This window comes from Podarcis filfolensis (genome assembly GCF_964270895.1).
Source record: "Podarcis filfolensis genome assembly, chromosome: 16".
NCBI classification, from domain to species: domain Eukaryota; kingdom Metazoa; phylum Chordata; class Lepidosauria; order Squamata; family Lacertidae; genus Podarcis; species Podarcis filfolensis.
Genome location: NC_139620.1, coordinates 5,428,492 through 5,448,846, shown reverse-complemented (window position 1 = coordinate 5,448,846; position 20,355 = coordinate 5,428,492). Strand labels below are relative to the sequence as shown.

Here is a 20,355-nt window from a genome sequence, read left to right as displayed (position 1 = left end):
GTCGTTTCTAAGCGCTGTGCAAGAGCAATATAGCATAGAGTCAGTGAACATAAACTGTGCATTTTGTGTGACCGTGACCGCATTTTGTTTATGCAGCTATTTTGTACAGAGTTTGCAGTGTTTGCAATTTAATTCAATTTCCTGCCCAGATCGTCTGCCGTTCTGGCTGCCAATTTCTCACTACACGCCTCCAAGCCGTTAAATTAACTTCAGCGCGCCCTCTTGTGGGTCGTTGGTTTAAAACACTTTATAGAGTGACCCTCTGTAGAAGAGTGAAGTCCTGTACCTTTAGAATCACAGGATCATAGAATTGCGGAGTTGGAAGAGACCATGAGCATCATCTAGTCCAACACCCTGCGCTGCAGAAATCTCGGCCAGATCATCCATGGCAGGTGGCCATCCAAACCTTGGTTAAACTGTGCATGTTATTTAATGGGAGAGGGATCTGAACTTGCCTGTTTTCTCCGGCCCTGTTTGTCAGAAACACAACCGTAGAGAGAGAGATTACATTGCACATTTGGTGACTGGAGCGGCAATGAAAATACGCATTAACTGGTGTACTGAAAGTCAGGAGGAATGTCTGAATTGGAGATACAGGGATCCTCTCCTTTCTGACTTCATTGCTGGACACCCTGTTTTGTATGCATTTCATTTTTCCAACGGAAGAGGGACACCCCCCGCCCTCTTTAAGGCGAGTTATTTTTAGCTTTACCTGTTGCAAGCTGGGTGCTTAAAGGAGAAACAGATGAGAGGAAATGAAGGCTTCAAAAATAGATGTATTTTTAATGCCAAACACTTGAGGATTAACGGAGGCTGTACGGAGGCAGTTCAGAAGCGAATACTGTCAGGGCTGGAGGCAGGTTTGGAGAGAGCAGAATATGGGAGTATGTCTCGTACCCAATCATTGTGACGTGACGTGGCTTGAAGGAATCAAAATCTAGAAATTCATTGCAGGCTACGTCACCACACACACACACACACACACACACACACACTCATTCTTCTTCCCCTTTTAGTTTCCAGGTCATTCCACGCCAAATCAACTGATTTTAATATTTGACCGTGCTCTCACAACTCAGATTTTCTTTAAAAAAAAATAGCTATGAGATAGCTCATAGCTATGTAGATAGCTATGATATAACCTCAAATTAATTTTTTTAGATTTTTTGGTCCAAATTTGGGTGCAGGATAATTTTTTTGAAAATTTCAATTTTTGAGTGATTTAGGCTAATGCAATTTCTGTGTCAGTTTAGAGAAAACCTCCTGTTTCACTTATTTTTCAACTGGGCTTATTTTGGTATCAAAATAAAGCTAATTGTGGTCTCTTTCCACATCTTTCCAAAATAAGGTATAAAAATGGTATTAAGTGCCACAGAAAAGGGTCACCAACCATTCAAAGTGATTTTTTGTCATTTTATTCCCGGTAGATTTTATTCCCGGCTAATCGCCGAAGAATTGATGCTTTTGAATTATGGTGCTGGAGGAGACTCTTGAGAGTCCCATGGACTGCAAGAAGATCAAACCTATCCATTCTGAAGGAAATCAGCCCTGAGTGCTCACTGGAAGGACAGATCCTGAAGCTGAGGATCCAATACTTTGGCCACCTCATGAGAAGAGAAGACTCCCTGGAAAAGACCCTGATGTTGGGAAGGATTGAGGGCACAAGGAGAAGGGGACGACAAGAGGACGAGATGGTGGGACAGTGTTCTTGAAGCTGCAAACATGAGTCTGACCAAACTGCGGGAGGCAGTGGAAGGCAGGAGGGCCTGGCATGCTCTGGTCCAGGGGGTCACAAAGAGGCGGACACGACTAAACAGCAACAGATTCGATAAGCCATAGCGCACAAACCACAACTAGCACATGTTTCATACTTTTTTGTAGAATGGGCTAACCATGTACTTGTTATGTTTTAAAAATAAGGAGGGTGTTTTTGTGTCAATAAAATAAATTGATTTTGAAGAATATTTTTTACAAAAAAAATATTATTTGTACAGGTTTAAGGTCTCTTTGAGCCTGAAATAACTCACACATTTGTGAGAATAGTTGAAATTGTACCCACTTGTGTTACAATGTCATCTAATATAGTTTAAAAATTCAGTTTTATTGATTATTTAATAAAAACAAAATACATCTGAGAGCCCTTACTCATTTTATTGTGTAAAACACTTCTGCAAGGATATGGTCAAAGCTATTTTGTTTCCAATACATGCGATATGGTCAATGATGGACCAAAAAATCTTTTAAAAAATAATTTGAGGTTATCTCTCAACCTAAAAAAAAATTGAGTCGCAAGAGCACATGGCACCAAGTGATTTGGCGTGGAATGACACTTCCATGCAGCATCAATAACGGATACCAATGACACCATCAGCAGATTACATTCACAGTCTCCACGGACAAATGCAACCTCTCTTAAAGTCTTCAGCTTTAATATATTAATCATTTCCCCCCCTTTCTTATTTACATTCCTTAATAATTTCCCTCCCCGATCAGATCCAGTAGGTTTCAATTAGCACACATTATATGGGCCTAAGGTTGCAATGCACACATCAGCAGTATTAGAGTAAAGGTAAAGGGACCCCTGACCGTTAGGTCCAGTCGCAGACGACTCTGGAGTTCCGCGCTCATCTCGCTCTATAGGCTGAGGGAGCCAGCATTTGTCCGCAGACAGCTTCCGGGTCATGTGGCCAGCATGACTAAATCGATTCTGGTGAACCAGAGCAGTGCACGGAAACACCATTTGCCTTCCCACCTGGAGCAGTACCTATTTATCTACTTGCACTTGACGTGCTTTCAAACTGCTAGGTGCGCAGGAGCTGGGACTGAACAACAGGAGCTCACCCCATCATGGGGATTTAAACTGCCGACCTTCCGATCGGCAAGCCCTAGGCTCTGTGGTTTAGACCACAGCACCACCCCGTCCCCTAGTATTAGAGTAAAGGTAAAGGTAAAGGGACCCCTGACCATTAGGTCCAGTCGTGGACGACTCTGGGATTGCGGCACTCATCTCACTTTATTGGCCAAGGGAGCCGGCGTACAGCTTCCGGGTCATGTGGCCAGCATGACTAAGCCGCTTCTGGCGAACCAGAGCAGCGCACGGAAACGCCATTTACCTTCCCGCCGGAGCGGTACCTATTTATCTACTTGCACTTTGACATGCTTTCAAACTGTTTGATTGGCAGGAGCTGCGACCGAGCAATAAGAGCTCACCCCGTCGCGGGGATTCGAACTGCCGACCTTCCAATCAGCAAGTCCTAGGCTCTGTGGTTTAGACCACAGCGCCACCCGCGTCCCTTAGTATTAGTCTTCCTCATATCAGTAGGCTTGCCCTGGAGTCAACAGGCCACGATGTCAGGGCTCATTCCAGAGTGGAATGTTCTCCTGGGCATGCTACATTGAGATTTGTTGATTCAAGACTACCGAAGCCATTTTGGTGCCTGAGATGGAGGAGAATCATAGCATTGTAGAGTTGGAAGGCACCCAAAAGGTTGTCTACTCCAATCCCCTTCAAAAAAAACCCAAGATGGTGTCCCCCTTCTGGTTCATGTAGAGAAGGCTGTTGGATTGGCAGTTGACTAGAGATGACTTCAGTGCTAGAGATGGTGCCATGACCTTCACTGTACCTGAGACGAGCAGGCGAGCTTAACAGGGTGTCAGGCAGAACATGAGGCACACACAGTAAGAGTGTAAGCAGACATAATTCTCTGCTCCGCCCTATATTTGCCACTTGCAGCACCAAATAATACGCCAACTGAAGCACAGATGTCATTTGAAATCCACACTTCTCCAAATTTTGCGATGCAGCTAACAAAGAAAAAGTGTACAAATATGCATCTGCTAGGATGAAAAATCTGCATACTTTGGTAAAATAGTGTACAAGAATGCATTTCTATTAATTGTTTGCAAAAAAAAAATGTGCATATTAGGAGAAATTCTCACCAAAACACTGACGAATTTTCATGAGGATTTGTTAAATAAATAAAAAATGATGTGGAAGTGTGACACGCTGAACTTAAGATTTGAGGAATGAGGAGCGGAGAGGTCAAAATCAACAGATTTGTCTGTTTCCACTCTCAGCTTTTCCTCTCCCTAACAAAGCTTTGAAGGTCAGAGTGCCCTGCTTCTAAGCATAATCTCCATCTACCCCAGATTCTTACAAGTTTGCAATTTGTCCTGTCCCATGTTTGCTGACGGCCATACTTCTGGGGGAGTCAACCCCATTCGCAAATATCCTCTCAAACTAGCACCATACACCTTTCCACCAGTCCCCAGAAGCCTTCAGAAGTGTAGCTGCAATGCTGAAAGGACCAACGTGATGGCGAGGAGGAAGGCCGAGCAACGGGACACGCAAGCTGCGTCGCTTTGGAAGAGGTGGTGCTTCTTGGCGTCCGGGTGGAAGACTTTGGCGTCCTCCAAAGCAGCGTGCGCAGCCAGCGTAAAGTTGACGTCTCCCGATGTCACCACATCAAAGACGCATGACTGGAAGTAGACGTCCTCCACCGGCAGCTTCTCCTTGCACAGGAGCTGGGCCTTCTGCGCAGGGATGGCTCCATTGCTGCAGCAGCATTCGGTCTGGGAGATGCGCTGGCTGGGAGGGCAGCCTCCCACACACAGCTGAAGGTCCTGCTCCTCCGTGAAGGAGCGCACCACGTCCTCGGCCGCCCGGATGGAGAAAGAGAGCTGCCTCCCTGCCTGGCGCACAGCAATGGTGGTGCCGATGTATGTGGCGAGGATCTCCACGTGCTGCCCGGGTGTGCGCTCGTGGATGCTCAAGCTTTTCCCTCCGGGTTTCTCGCCCCCGTTCGTGGATCCGTCCTCGAAAGCTGCTGGCAGGTTGTCGATCTCCGCCTGGTAGACTTTCTGGTCTATGCACTCCTTCATGTTCTTGAATATGATGGTGAGCTGAAAAGAGAGAGGTAAAAAGGTAAGGGAAAGGAGCCCTGGACAGTTAAGTCCAGGCAAAGGCGACTATGGGGTTGTGGCGCTCATCTCACTTTCAGGCCCAGGGAGCCGGCGTTTGTCCACAGACAGCTTTCCAGGTCATGTGGCCAGCAGGACTAAACCGCTTCTGGAGCAACAGGACGATGGAAACCAGAGTGCACAGAAATGCTGTTTACCTTCCTGCCGCAGTGGTAGCTATTTATCTACTGCACTGGCATGCTTTCGGACTACTAGGTTGGCAGGAGCTGGGACAGAACAATGGAAGCTCACTCCATTGTGGGGATTTGAACCACCGACCTTCTGATCTGCAAGCCCAAGAGGCTCAGTGGTTTAGACCACAGCACCATTTCAGGCTCTCCATGTGTGCCCAAGCCACTTAATCTCCCTGGGAGTGTGATAGCTGTGAGCTGACCCATTTATTATTTTCCAAAAGTATGTACAGGGAAGAGAAATGCACACTGAAATCCTGACAGATTTTCAGCAGGACTTTTGGATGTTTGTGGGTAGTGGGTATGTGTATCTGTGTGTATATATACATATACATATGCATATACATATGTGTATGTATGTATGTGTGTATATGTATGTATATATATATATATATATATATATATATATATATATATATATGCACACACACACGCACACACGGGATGTGGGTGGCACTGTGGTCTAAACCACTGAGCCTAGTGCTTGCCGATTGGAAGGTTGGCAGTTCGAATCCCCGCGATGGGGTGAGCTCCCATTGCTCTGCCCCAGCTCTTGCCAACCTAGCAGTTCGAAAGCACAAAGTACAAGTAGATAAATAGGTACCGCTCCAGTGGGAAGGCAAACGGTGTTTCCGTGCGCTGCTCCGGTTTTGCCAGAAGCGACTTAGTCATGCTGGCCACATGACCCGGGAAAACTGTCTGCGGACCAACACCAGCTCCCTCGGCCAGTAAAGCAAGATGAGCGCCGCAACCCTAGAGTCATCCGCGACTGGACTTAACTGTCAGGGGTCCTTTACACACACACACACGCAGAGAGAGAGAGAGAGAGAGAGAGAGAGAGAGAGAGAGAGACTCAGAGAATCAGAGAATCATAGAGTTGGAAGGGATCTCAAGAGTCATCTGGTCCAGCCCCTGCAATGCAGGAATCCCAGCTAAGGAATCTCTGGCAGATGGCCATCCAAGAGCCCTGTGTGCTTCAGAATATACGTCCCCTCAGGTATCTCTCTTCTCCTCCTCTCTAGTTCTCCATGTACGAACTTGAAGAGTCCTCCTAGGGGACTCGTCGCTCCTTAAGGGAAGTGGTAGCATCAGCCCTGGGCAGTTTCCCGGTTGTTGACATCTGCAGGGCAGCCACTTGGGCCTCTGCTCACACTTTTGCAAAGAATTCTAAAGCAGGTGGGTTTTTCCTCGTCTGACGCTGCATTTGGGAGAAAGGCACTGCGGAGGGTTGTTCATATTTGTTCTGCTGCAGGGAAAACCAGCCCTGTCCTTAGGGACTCCTGCTCTGCTGCATCCTATTCATAGAATATGCATTGGCAAAACCAAAAATTGGTACTTGCCATTAATTTCTGTAAACCGGAGGATATCCGCCCACCTCTGGTTCCCTCTCTTATTCCCTCTCTTATTCTCTTATTCCTACGGAGTGTAGGTTCATATGCTTTTGTTGTCCTAGTGCAGATCTACACTCGTGGTTTTTAACATTAAATAAGGGTTTTGATAACCTATATGGACACATGATGACCTACTTTTAACGTTCATAACATGCTATTAAAATGCAACACAGGTGGGCTGCGCAGAGCAACCAGCCATCAGCAGTAGAGAGACAGCTTTTCAAAGAAAAAAAAACAAAGGTAAAACCCGCTTTAATTAACAAGCATGCCCTGTGATGTTTTAGAATGATATAACTCAGGCATGTCCAATCAATATCTATCAATAGATCCACGGCTGCTCGTGCTAGATCACGGGGTCATTCCCAAAACAACTCTGGGCACTCCCCCCTAAAAAAAAGCTCAAAAACTCTGGGCAATCCTCCTCCTGCACACACACCCCACACATGCTCCTCCTCCCGGAGGGAGGGAACTAAGGCGGAGGGAACTAAGTTCCCGCAGGAGGAGTGCTCGCCTCCAAGCCAGGAGAGGCGAGCCACCTGTGGACTGGGGCCGCCCTATGCCTCGGGGCAGATAAAAGCCAGCCAGCCCCAGTCCCAAGTTGCGGGAGCAACGTTGTTGGTAGCCAGTTCCTGCCTGCACCCTGTCCTGCTGGATCTCCTGACCTCACCCGACTCCCTGCCTTGGACCCTGCTTCAGCTTTGACGGACGGCCTCAACACTGCTCCCTCGACCTTGGACTGGACTCGGACCTTGCCTCACGGAAACCCACGGGACCAGCACACCTAGGAGAGCAAACGCCACAGATGCAATTTGCTAGAAATGCCCATAGTAATTATGAGGCTATCTCCCTGGTCACACCACCAATGACACAAGCCATGGGAAACTTTAATGGGACACCTGTAGAGGTCACCGTTTCTTACGGCCTCAGCCCAGTATACCTGAAGGAGCGTCTCCACCCCCATCGTTCAGCCCGGACACTGAGATCCAGCGCCGAGGGCCTTCTGGCGGTTCCCTCATTGCGAGAAGTAAGGTTACAGGGAACCAGACAGAGGGCCTTCTTGGTAGTGGCGCCCACCCTGTGGAATACCCTCCCTTCAGATGTGAAGGAAATAAGTAGCTATCCTATTTTTAAAAGACATCTGAAGGCAGCCCTGTTCAGGGAAGTTTTTAATATTTAACGTTGTATTGTTTTTAATACTTGACTGGGAGCCGCCCAGAGTAGCTGGGGAAACTCAGCCTGATGGGCGGGGTATAAATAATAAATTATTATTATTATATATTACCTTGCTAGTAGCTGTTGCGTTTGATCCTTTCAAGACGGGGTAGCTGGTCGCTTGAGCGAACAAATAGTTGTTGTCCAGGAGCGGCCAGGAACCTTCCACTCTGCACGTGTGGAACTCATCGCTGAAGGTCCGTACGTGGGGGTCCCCAAACGTGGCACAGTGCTGGTACGTGGGAGGTCTGTTGTGCTTCCGGGAAAAACTCTTCTCATAATCGCAGATCTCTGGGGGTTCCAAACCCTGGTGTGCAGGGGGTGGCGCAGGGGGCCGCCGCGGCGAAGTGGGCCCCTCCTTGGAGCACTTGTTCTGGATCATGAGGTCCTCGATGCCGTGGACGGCAGAGTGGTAGGCAAGGTCCCCGCGGCAGGTACGGGCTGTCCTGCGGGTGCAGCGGGAGTAGGAGCGCAGGGTGTTGCAGTAGCTGGCGTGCTTGTTGGGGCCACGCAAGTTGAGCGTGGCGGCCACGTACTCGGAGTTGCAGCGCAAGATCTTGCAGTGGGAATATGCTGCAGGGCAGAACCCAAATAGCAGCGATGGTAATGATAGGAAGAGAAAGGGGGAAAAAACAGCTGTGAAGATCAGAGTCGGGTAAAACGTTCTGATTTACATTTGAAAATATTCATTTAAACAACCGTAAATCAATGACTTCCCTTCTTCTCTTTCTGTGGTTCATTTTGCATACCATACATCCCTGCATGTTTTACATGAACTAAACCATGGGTAGGCAAACTAAGGCCTGGAGGCTGGATCTGGTCCAATTGCCTTCTTAACAGACGGTCCGGGAGTCAGCATGTTTTTACATGAGTAGAATGTGTCCTTTTACTTAAAATGCATATCTGGGTTATTTGTGGGGCATAGGAATTCGTTCATACCCCCCCCCCAAAAAAAAATATAGTCTGGCCTCCCACAAGGTCTGAGGGACAGTGGACCGGCCCCCTGCTGAAAAAGTTTGCTGACCCATTCAGTAATCCATTACTGTTTTTAACACTTGATTGGAAGCCGCCCAGAGTGGCTGGGGAAACTCAGCCAGATGGGCGGGGTAAAAATAATAAATTATTATTATTATTATTATTATTATTATTATTATTATTATTACTTCCATCAAAACTTATTTTCACTGCTGAATTTATCTTAATGCTACCAGAGTTTTTAAATGAACACAATTTTCATCCATCTATTCAGTCAGCATTTTCCAGTCTTCTTTAAACGTACGTTCTTCTTGTTCTCTTATTCTATATGTTAAACCCGCAAGCTGCACGTATTCCGTCAGTTTAAGTTCCCACTCTTCTTTGGTTGGGACCTCACTCATTTTCCATTTTTGGGCTAACAAAACATGGGCCGCAGTGGTGGCAAACTTAAATAGTCTTTTTTGACACCTGGGAATTTCCCTGTGAATTATCCCCAACGAAAAGGACTCTGCTTTTTTTCCTTTTTTTGAAAGGTACCTTAAAAGGTAATAAATTATAAGTTATAAGACTAAATTCTTCTGACATGTAAAACAGTTCAGTGTTTGTGCCACGCTGGCAGGGATCCACTGGATCGCGTGGGGCAGCTGAGTAGGGGGTGGGGACCCCTTGTTCCAACCTTGCAAAGATAACTGTGGAGAATTCAGCAACACACTCGTACAATCACTGAGCTGCAGTTCTTGCCCTAAAAATAATATCCAGTTTCCCAGTCCTTGTGCTTCTGAATAAAGGGCTGGAGATTTAATATGTTTCCCTCGATGACAGTAAGAGGAAGATATTTAGCTCTCCCAGAAGCAGAGCGTCTCTGCAAATGTGGTAGGCAGGAACCTGGTACGTTGGAGCATATTTTCTTTTCTTGTGATTTTGGCATTTATGCTAGAAGACAATTGTTAGAGGCCTTACAATCTAACAGGCTCAGTTCTATGCTGCCAACGGTTCAGGGCCTGCTCTCGGACAGGAATGATCAAATCACTTTAATAGTGGCTAAATTTTTGACTGCTGTCCATGAGGAAAGACTGGGCCATTATAGAGAGATTTAGTGGTTCTTGAATTGTCGGTGATGTGGTAGTGTTATACTGTTTAATTTATGCAAACTGTTATGCTGAATTCATATTTTCCGCAATCTGTATACGGTGTTTGATTTATAATGTGTGGTTTGCTATGCCTAATAAAGGATTGATTGATTGAATAAAGGGCTGGTTTAAACAGGTACAGTGGTACCTCGGGTTACAGGTGCTTCAAGTTACATACACTTCAGGTTACAGACTCCGCTAACCCAGAAATAATACCTTGGGTTAAAAACTTTGCTTCAGGATAAGAACAGAAATTATGCTCTGGTGGCGCGGCGGCAGCAGGAATCCCCATTACCTAAAGTGGTGCTTCAGGTTAAGAACAGTTTCAGGTTAAGAACAGACCTCCAGAACGAATTAAGTAGTTAACCCGAGGTACCACTATGGAGAGAGTCAGAACTTACAGGGTTAAGAAGTTCTTAGTGGCGTCTCACATTCTTTGAGGCGTGGCATAGAACACTGAGAGGGAGTGTTCTTCTACTCTGTCACGCAGAGTGAGCTTAGCTCCGGAATGGAGAGCAGCGGAAAATGAGTTCCGTGTCACCGGGATTTACGATCTGTGGAACTGTACGAGAATAAAGCTATTTGTAAGATAAGGAAGAAAGCGTGCGTTGGCCTGATTTATTACGCACACACGGCTTACCGCTTCTGCTTCTAAAGCTGTGCAACGCTCTGCTAAGCTGCAGCTGGAAACTGCCCAGAGGGAGCAGAGCAACGCAGAGGAAGCGTGTGGGCTCCGGGGGCAAGCGAAGCTGCAAATCAATTTCCCAATAACCACTGTATAGCAGAAGAGTCTTCTGGATCCAGCCAATGGCCTGTCGAGTCCTTACCATGTCTACAAAGCAGGAGAAGGAAGAGCGCTTTAATGATGAAACCAGCGTTCGTCGAGCGTCCCGGCCCCATGGAGCAGGCGAGTCTCCCCATTCCAATCCATCCAGAGTTTATGAACGTTGGCTACCCAGATTGTTCCTCTCCCTCTGTTTTCTTTGCTTCCTTCTTTCTTTCAGTGGTTGTCTGGAAGAAAAGCCAAATAATAGTAATAGTAATAATAATAATAATAATAATAATAATAATAATAATAATAATTTATTTATTCCCTGCCCATCTGGCTGGGTTTCCCCAGCCACTCTGGGCAGGTCCCAATAGAATATTAAAAACACAATAAAACATCAAACATTAAAATTCAAAGTGTTGGTGCTGACCTTTAAAGCCCTAAACGGCCTCGGTCCAGTATATCTGAAGGAGCGTCTCCACCCCCATCGTTCTGCCTGGACACTAAGGTCCAGCGCCGAGGGCCTTCTGGCGGTTCCCTCACTGTGAGAAGCCAAGTTACAGGGAACCAGGCAGAGGGCCTTCTCAGTAGTGGCACCCGCCCTGTGGAAGGCCCTCCCACCAGATGTCAAAGAGAAGAACAACTACCAGACTTTTAGAAGACATCTGAAGGCAGCCCTCTTTAGGGAAGCTTTTAATGTTTAACAGACTACTGTATTTTAATGCTTTGTTGGAAGCCACCCAGAGTGGCTGGGGAAGCCCAGCCAGATGGGCGGGGTATAAATTATTATTATTATTATTATTATTATTATTATTATTATTATTATTATTAAAACTTCCCTAAACAGGGCTGCCTTCAGATGTCTTCTAAAAGTCACAGAGTTGTTTATTTCCTTGACATCTGGTGGGAGGGTGCCACCACCGAGAAGGCCCTCTGCCTGGTTCCCTGTAACCTCACTTCTCGTAGTGAGGGAACCAACAGAAGGCCCTCAGAGCTGGACCTTAGTGTCTGGGCTGAACGATGGAAGGAGGAGACGCTCCTTCAGGTATACTGGGCTGAGGCCATTTAGGGCATTAAAGGTCAGCACCAACACTTTGAAATTGTGCCCGGAAATGTAGAAAAAGACAGAAAAGACAGATTCTATACCAAACATACATCTGCACAATGGGTTGATTTTCAATTAATTTATATACCACTTGATTTTTATTTTTAAGAAAAGGAACTTCACAGCAGTTTATAAAAAAAGAATAAAGTTAAAAACAACCGTTTAAAATATTCAAAATGTAATTAAAATCAAGGATAAGCTATAAAAAAACAAAACCAAGTTAACTAACACATGTCAACATTCTGCTTGTTTGAATAGGCTTTCCCAAAATTGCAATGTTTTTGGCCGGAGCCAGAAAGAATACAGCGAAGAAGGCACCTGCCTGTAGTCAATGGGTGGGGAGTTCCGCAGATCTGCAAGGCACAAAGCTGGGTGGCTGATATAGTATGCAACCACCCAGATGCAGGGACATGATTCTGATTGCGAGTCTTGCCCTCGCCCCTTTTCCTTTCAAAATAAAAACAATACAAGTTTCTGGCATGAACGTTGATTTGCACGTTTGGTGAAATTTGGGTAGGCTGCAATTTTTAGAGAACTTGCTGTTTTTAAAGGATTGCACCAGGTTTGACTGGTAATAAGCCCTCCCCTAAAATGCTTAGCAGGGGGAACACTTCCTTCAACTGGTTGGACGGTGTCTGTCCTGAAAATATAAAAGGTAAAGGTAAAGGGACCCCTGACCGTTAGGTCCAGTCGTGGCCGACTCTGGGGTTGCGGCGCTCATCTCGCTTTATTGGCCGAGGGAGCTGGCGTACAGCTTCTGGGTCATGTGGCCAGCATGACTAAGCCGCTCCTGGTGAGCCAGAGCAGCGCACGGAAACGCCGTTTACCTTCCCGCCGGAGTGGTACCTATTTATCTACTTGCACTTTGACGTGCTTTCGAACTGCTAGGTTGGCAGGAGCAGGGACCGAGCAACGGGAGCTCACCCCGTCGTGGGGATTCGAACCGCTGACCTTCTGATTGGCAAGTCCTAGGCTCTGTGGTTTAACCCACAGCGCCACCCGCGTCCCTATAAAATATAGGTATTCCTTATTCAGGTGGTTGAAAACAGAGGTGGAAGATCCTTTCAAGAAGGCAGGTGAATTTTCTTTTTCTTTTTGCACAACTATTATTATTATTATTATTATTATTATTATTATTATTATTAAAAACCTGCTTCACCATCCCACATATAGCCCAAATATTCCCCCTTTGTCCTGCCCCACATGCGGATATAGTATATTTCTTGACCCCTTTCTGCATATCCAGTGAATTATGCATTCATTGTTTTGCATGCTGCTGCTTTAATTTACATTCAGATGTCTTCATTATGCTTTCCTACATCATTAATCACATTCTACATCCAGTTTCTTAGTAGGTACCCTTGTGTTAAGTGGATAGCAGTGCTTGATTTATAACATAGAACACAACTACTTTATGATACGATCATGGGACAGCTACATAAGAACAGAAGCCGTTCCCAAAATACAGTTTTAAATGAGCCTCTTGCAGAAGGTGCTTTATGTATACAAACACAGTCAGAGGGTATGAGCTTGCTTTGGCCAGACAATTTCATTAATTCTAGGTCTAATTGGAGACAAGCAAACTCTCATCTCCTCATCAACACCAATATAAGCCCTTCTCTTTTCTGCATCTTGCATTTTTCTCAGAGCTTAAAATCCCTGTTCACAACAATATGTCATGGAGAAGTATGAAAAAACAGTCATTGCCCTTGGAGTGGATACTGTTATTTCTGCTTGTATAAGAGGTAAAGGGACCCCTGACCATTAGGTCCAGTCATGGCCGACTCTGGGGTTGCGGCGCTCATCTCGCTTTATTGGCCAAGGGAGCCGGCGTACAGCTTCCGGGTCATGGGGCCAGCATGACTAAGCCGCTCCTGGTGAGCCAGAGCAGCGCACGGAAACGCCGTTTACCTTCCCGCCGGAGTGGTACCTATTTATCTACTTGCAGAGGGAGCTCACCTTGTCTGCTTGTATATCCATATATATATACAGAGAGAGAGAGAGAGAGAGAGAGAGAGAGAGAGAGAGAGAGAGAGAGAGAGTCGTACCTCCGCTTACGTAACCCTCTAGATACGTAAACTTTGGGATGCGAACGCAGCAAACCCAGAAGTATTTTTCCGGGTTTCGCCACGCGCGCATGCGCAGAAACAGTCCTCCAGTTGCGAATTCCTTGGGATGTGGCCGGACCTCCAGAACAGATCCCGTTCGCAACCCGAGGTACCACTGTATACACACAAACATGCACAAATACACGCTATACTAAGCTACCCTACACTGAAATGTTAAAATGTTTGTCTTTTTTAATTGCCCTTGAATCTTAGTGCCACACTTGCCATCCCCTCATGCCACACACCCTGGCATAGGGTTTCGGGCACCGTTCTCTTCCCAGCCCCACCTGGAGATACCTATGGGGATTTGAATCTGGCCCCTTCTGCTTGTGAAGCAGGTGCTCAGCCAACAGAGCAGTAGCCCTTCTCAACGACAAAATTGCAGCATTTCACCACCACCCTGAAGGTAGATGACACGATGCCCCTTTGGGCATTTCTCAAGAAGAGTGGATACCTTCAAGATCATGACAGCAAGCCAAAACTGGGTTTAATACATCTTCCCTCTGAGTTGCAGCAACTGACATAAATGCTTTGCCTTGTGGAGAATGGAGGTGAGTTGCTATCATCGAAAGCCATCAATGAATCAGCACCAAGACCTGAAATATCACCTGCTTGAGCATCATTAACCCTATTCAGCTGCGCTCTCTCTCTCTCTCTCTCTCTCTCTCTCTCTCTCTCTCTCATTCCATTTTCTTCTCCCCTTCATCTAGTTTCTGTTTGGAAAAGGAACTAGAAGAATTAATTCAGGGAGCAAGGGTTTGGGGTCTTTTTTTAAATTAAACACCACTCCATAAACCATTCCCCCCCCCCCCCATTCTTCATAATCACACTTTCATCCAGGGACGTCGAATAACTTACAAAAAAAATCATTCAGTCGAAAATCTAACCATAACATGCATCAAAATCATCCTCCAATTAGTTATGCATAACGGTATATACTTTTGTCCCTACTCATTTATCCTCCTTCCTCTCTCCCCTTTAACCCCTCTCCCCAAAAATTGTTCTCTCTTCAAATCTTTAACCATGTGCACAGATTATTCGTTCAAATTTGGATGCTTGGGTTGGCTTCCCCCCTTGCTATCCAATTCCTATAACTTGTCAATTTATTCAAAATCTTTTGACATTTGTTTCCCCATGTACCTTCCGTCATTAACTGTTCAAATATATCAGATTGTGTATATTCAAAAACATAGTCATTCCATTTTTTCATTGTCCATTTATCTTTTTCTTTCCATCCCGATGCAATAACGAGCATACCAGCTAAGATCATAATTTTATACCAATCTTGCTCTTTTCTACCTCTCCATAAACCTTGCCCACTTAGCACTACCTCTGTCCCATCTTTTGGCCAAGCCAATTCTTTAAAGAAACAGATACGAAGCAATGCACGAAGATGCCTTTGAGCACGTGCAGAGTGCCCCTCGTTCACCCACTGCAACCTGCCGTCACAAGAAAGGAGAAAGCAGCCTCCCCTCTGAGGATACATATTTAAAATGGTAGATATCTCAAAACTAAGTGGTATGTATCTCTTTCCGTGTGTGTGTGCATGTATGAAATGAAATGCAGAAAGAATAAAACAAAATGCTTACCTCAATGTGAACTAGAATGCTGCTTGGTCAAACTGCCCCTGCGGGGAAACGGCCAGCTTTCCTCCATAAACTCCCCCAAAGGCTCCCAGCTCCTGCCTTCTCGAGATAATCGAGGGGGAAAAGACATCAATTGCTCGTGGCCAGCAGCCTAGAGACAGCTGAGCCTCTGCAACCTGATCTGTCCCCCAAAAGGCAAAGGTCCGCAACAGATGCTTTAAAAATAGGTTGCAGTATTTGGATCCCGAAAGCAGAATTCGGGGGCGGGCAGAAGGCCACATCCCGGAGGCGGCTGGTTTTATTTTAGTAACTGACACCTTGTATACACACACACACACACACACACACACTTTTCCTCCGAATATTAATTACGGGTCATCACAAATGGGGAGTGATCTGCTGCTGTTTGCTGGGCCTCTGATTGGCCGCTGTGAGAACAGGAGGGTGGACTAGATGGGCTCTCTTTGGCCTGATCTAGCTTAGAAATACATTTTGCAGACCCAGAATGGGAAGAAGGAAGGGGAAGGAACTGGGAAAGATCTGTAGAAATGGAGGGTTCAGCCCTCAGGGAGCTATAACGATACCCGCCCTCCTGAGAAGTCACTCACAACTGGGAAGAACGTGGATTAATTCACACCTACCAAGGGACACGGGTGGCGCTGTGGGTTAAACCACAGAGCCTAGGACTTGCTGATCAGATGGTCGGCGGTTCGAATCCCCGCAATGGGGTGAGCTCCTGTTGCTCAGTCCCTGCTCCTGCCAACCTAGCAGTTCAAAAGCATGTCAAAGTACAAGTAGATAAATAGGTACCACTCTGGTGGGAAGATAAACGGCATTTCCGTGCGCTGCTCTGATTCGCCAGAAGTGGCTTAGTCATGCTGGCCACATGACCCGGAAGCTGTACGCCGGCTCCCTCGGCCAGTAAAGCAAGATGAGCGCCGCAACCCCAGAGCCGGTCACGACTGGACCTAATGGTCAGGGGTCCCTTTACCTTTACCTACCAAAGTCACACTTTCTGAAACAAATATGCGAATCAAAACAAAAAAAGTCGCTCCCTCCTTCAGAATTTGCAATTCTCTGAATTTGGCACCGCAGTTCCCCAGCCAAGTCAGGTGCTCAGAAAATGCATATACCAAAGCGTGCATCTGTTGGTGAAAAGAAATCACACAGAAACACCTTCACTCAGGGGAACTTGTTTTGCAAAAATGTACATTGTAAGGGGGAAATTACCTACAAACAGGTCTTATTTTAGGAGACATCCTCACTAAAATGCTGATGAATTTTCATGATGACTTTCCCACAAAAAAGTAAAAGAGAAATCACAAACTGATGTGTCAACGAGGAGAACAGAGAATTACATGGGGGCAGGTGAGGCCCTGATGGAAATCTAAATTGACATATTTCTCCTGTCTTTATTCTCAGCCTCAAAGACATTTCTGTAGGCCTCTTAACCACATTTGCTCCTTCTTTCCCCTTCTGTCAAAGTCTGCATCTGGATTGTATCCTCCTCAGGGCAAGGGACTGTATTTGTTGTTTGAGCCGCAAAGTGCCACACACATTCACAACTCGGCATTTGCAACAAAGACCTCATCATGATAACGGGAACCAAAAACTCCCAGATTCTAGATGCACGAAATTTTGCGTGAAAAATGTTCAGCATCTCCAAATAGACACATTTTATTGTGATCTTGCCAGATATTTATTTTACACATTTTTGCAAGGCAGTTTCCCCTTGTACATAATGTTATTTTCAGGCATGCTTTCTGCTAATATACACATTTCTATACAATTTTGAAGTGTTGGAGAAGTTTGTTGCAAAATTCAGAGAAGTGCAAATTTTAAAGGATAGGTTCGTTTCATTTTGCATAGGGTTGCCATATTTCAAAAAGTAAAAACCAGGACACCCCAAAAGTTTTTAGGAAGACCCTTTTTTTTTTTACAAAAAAAAAATCCAGAACAAAGTGCCCCCTTTTGGAAATTCTACCTTTGAAATCCCGGTAATGTCCAGATGTGTGGCAGCCCTAACTTTGCATGTTGCTTTGAGAAGCATTACAGTATTTCCTGGGGGGGAGGGAGGCCTGTCACCGATCTGCTGTGCTCAATCTGGCATCTCTGGGTAAGGTTTAGGTCTAGGAGACACCCCTACTTGAAACCCTGAAGAGCTGCTTCCAATCCACGTAGTCAACTAGATGCACCAATTGCCTGACTGAACAAAGGTGGCGCTGTGGGTTAAACCACAGAGCCTAGGACTTGCCGATCAGAAGGTTGGCAGTTTGAATCCCTGCAACAGGACGAGCTCCCGTTGCTCGGTCCCTGCTCCTGCCAAACTAGCAGTTTGAAAGCACACCAGTGCAAGTAGATAAATAGGTACCACTCCGGCGGGAAGGTAAACGGCGTTTCCGTGCGCTGCTCTGGTTCGCCAGAAGCGGCTTAGTCCTGCTGGCCACATGACCCGGAAGCTCTACGCCGGCTCCCTCGGCCAGTAAAGTGAGATGAGCGCCGCAACCCCAGAGTCGTCCGCAACTGGACCTAATGGTCAGGGGTCCCTTTACCTTTACAAGGGAACTGCCTATGCCCTTAGTTAAATTGGAACCATGACACAGGGAAAGGGAATAGCTCGGTGGAAGAGGAACTGCTTTGCTCGTGCCACATTGAATTTTTTATTGATAAGAAATACTTTGGAAAACAAAAAGAAATGGGGGTGGAAACAACTCCTAGCAGTGCTTGATTTATAATGTAGAACACAACTACTTATTAATAATAATAATAATAATAATAATAATAATAATAACAACAATAATTTATTTATTTGTACCCTGCCCATCTGGCTGGGTCTCCCCAGCCACTCTGGGCAGCTTCCAACAAAGCTTAAAAATACATTAAAATGTCACACATTTAAAACTTCCCTGAACAGGGCTGCCTTCAGGTGTCTTCTAAATGTCAGGTAGTTGTTTATCTCTTTGACATCTGCTGGAAGGGCGTTCCACAGGGCGGGTGCCACCACCGAGAAGGCCCTCTCCCTGGTTCTCTGTAGCTTAGATCCTCACAGGGAGGGAACCGCCAGAAGGCCCTCGGAGCTGGACCTCAGTGTCCGGGCAGAACGATGGAGGTGGAGATGCTCCTTCAGGTCTACTGGGCCGAGGCCGTTTAGGGCTTTAAAGGTCAAGACCAACACTTTGACTTGTGCTCGGAAACGTAGTGGGAGCCAGTGTAGGTCTTTCATGGGATGTCCATAAAGTATAAGGCAAGGCAACTACATAAGAACATGAATCATTCCCAAGGTATAATACTGATTGTCCATCAATCTTCCTGCCACACTTACCATCCTCTCCCGCCACACCAGTGTGGCATGCCATACCCTTTGAGAACCACTGGTACAGACAATACTGAACAAGGTCAATTAGCAAACTGAACCAAATCGTCCCACCCCTGTGCTATTGCAGCTAGGAGCATCTCACAGAACCCAAAAGGGCAAGGCTGAAAGTTATGGGTCGAGCGGATAGAATTTGTGGGTTGAGCGGATAGAATTTGTTGCAGCTGTGCACGGGGAATGCAGGTAAAGTTGTTGTGTGTGCCAGGTGTTGGGGGAGCAAAGGTGGCAGTCCCTACCATCTGTTGCTGCAGATTTTTCTCAACGTGCCTTGTCAGGATGGCTTGGGGAAAGGAAGGGAGAACACTCAGCCCTGCAAACCTCTCGTATGAATTTTGTATTTTTTAAAAAAAATATGAGTGAATGGCTGAGATTAGAAGCTAAAGCGGAACTGCCTCTTTGCACCAAACTCTCTATGGATACAGGAGTGGCAACTTAGCTGATGCCAAGACCTCTTCCACCATCAGTTGACCTTGCCACAACTGCAGCTTAAATATATTTCCATTTGCCTTTCCCATCTCCACTTTCCCCCTTTTCCAATTGCTCTCTGAAAGTATTTTATAGAAGAAACGGCTACCCATTAAAAAAAAATTCAGCAATGCCCAGCTTCATGAAACAGGCAAGACCAATGTATCTGAAAACGGTGCCTTTTCTGAGTTCATTGGCGAAACTCAAGTTTTGTTTAACACCACGTTGGCCGCACAGATTTTAGAGAATCTCTCCCAAACCTGGGCATCACCACTTACTTCCTTGATCGTTGGAGAGACATTCTGGATGACGTTGGCAGTGGATTTCTTCCAAAGAGCCCAGAACTCCACGCTGGGATTTATGAAGGGGCAGAGGAGACTTCCAAGACTTCTGCCATTTCCCTTCCCCTCTGGAAGGTATGAGATCTGGGAAGAGATGATGAAACTGGGTCACAGCACCAGGCAAAGGAAAAGACAAGGAGCAGAGGGGGGTGGAAAAGGCCGTCATTAGACCCATCTGACACACCCCCTCTGGACACGCAGATACAGTACTGTCACCTCCTCTTGGCTAATCTTTGCAGAGGAGCCGGGGGGCACCAGAGATAAATCAAGGGACAGAAGCACCTGTTCCAAAAACTGGCATTTGTAAATGGGAGCTTGAGCCAGGGTGGGAATCTGTGTGTTTAAAACAGGAACCAATCCGGGAAGGGACCGGGGGGGGGGGGAGTTTTCTAAAAATAGATCAGAGCAGATGGAGCAACAGCAAGATTCCATCACATGGGTAGAGATCCAGCGAGGACGGCAGACCTGCCATTCGAGACTAGTGGCGTGCAAGCATTTGGCTCAGTCTCTATGGGCGCTGCAGCCCCTCTCCTCACCAGGGATGAGGAAAGAATTCAATTTGGTTCTCATTTGAAGGTGGACGGCCCTTTACGAAGCAAGACGCAGCCAGCCTTCGGGATTCGCGCTTCTCTGAATTTTGCAATGCGGTTCTCTGACCAAACCATGTTTGCAAAAAAAAATAATAATGCGTAGATTATGGGAAATGGTGCAGATATTTGGGGAAGGGGCAGGGAGAGGAGAGGGCAGAAG

General features: G+C 46.2%; 1 protein-coding gene across 3 annotated transcripts; it reads right to left on the bottom strand.

Annotated features, from left to right (window-relative positions):
- Nucleotides 1-756: 756 nt before the first annotated feature.
- Nucleotides 757-19,948, bottom strand: HJV (hemojuvelin BMP co-receptor). 3 transcript variants are annotated; one of them, XM_083591412.1, is made up of 4 exons: nt 19,543-19,948; nt 10,686-10,869; nt 7,824-8,326; nt 757-4,902 (listed from the first exon to the last, which is right to left on the bottom strand). In XM_083591412.1, exons 2-4 carry the CDS (start codon nt 10,777-10,779, stop codon nt 4,279-4,281), a joined length of 1,221 nt encoding a protein of 406 aa, XP_083447538.1. In that variant the 5' UTR covers nt 10,780-10,869; nt 19,543-19,948; the 3' UTR covers nt 757-4,278. The 3 variants fall into 3 exon arrangements, with proteins under 3 accessions (XP_083447538.1, XP_083447537.1, XP_083447536.1); XM_083591411.1 differs by lacking the exon at nt 19,543-19,948 and adding an exon at nt 15,430-15,631; XM_083591410.1 differs by lacking the exon at nt 19,543-19,948 and adding an exon at nt 14,295-14,416.
- Between the last annotated feature and the right edge of the window lie 407 nt (nt 19,949-20,355).

Excerpts from the sequence above, each read along its gene's own strand:
- HJV (XM_083591412.1), bottom strand. The coding sequence starts at position 10,779 with ATGGGGAGACTCGCCTGCTCCATGGGGCCGGGACGCTCGACGAACGCT. Across the intron at positions 8,327-10,685 it reads TCTCCTGCTTTGTAGACATG|CATATTCCCACTGCAAGATC; the intron begins GTAAGGACTCGA and ends TCTGCCCTGCAG. Across the intron at positions 4,903-7,823 it reads ACGCAACAGCTACTAGCAAG|CTCACCATCATATTCAAGAA; the intron begins GTAATATATAAT and ends CTCTCTTTTCAG.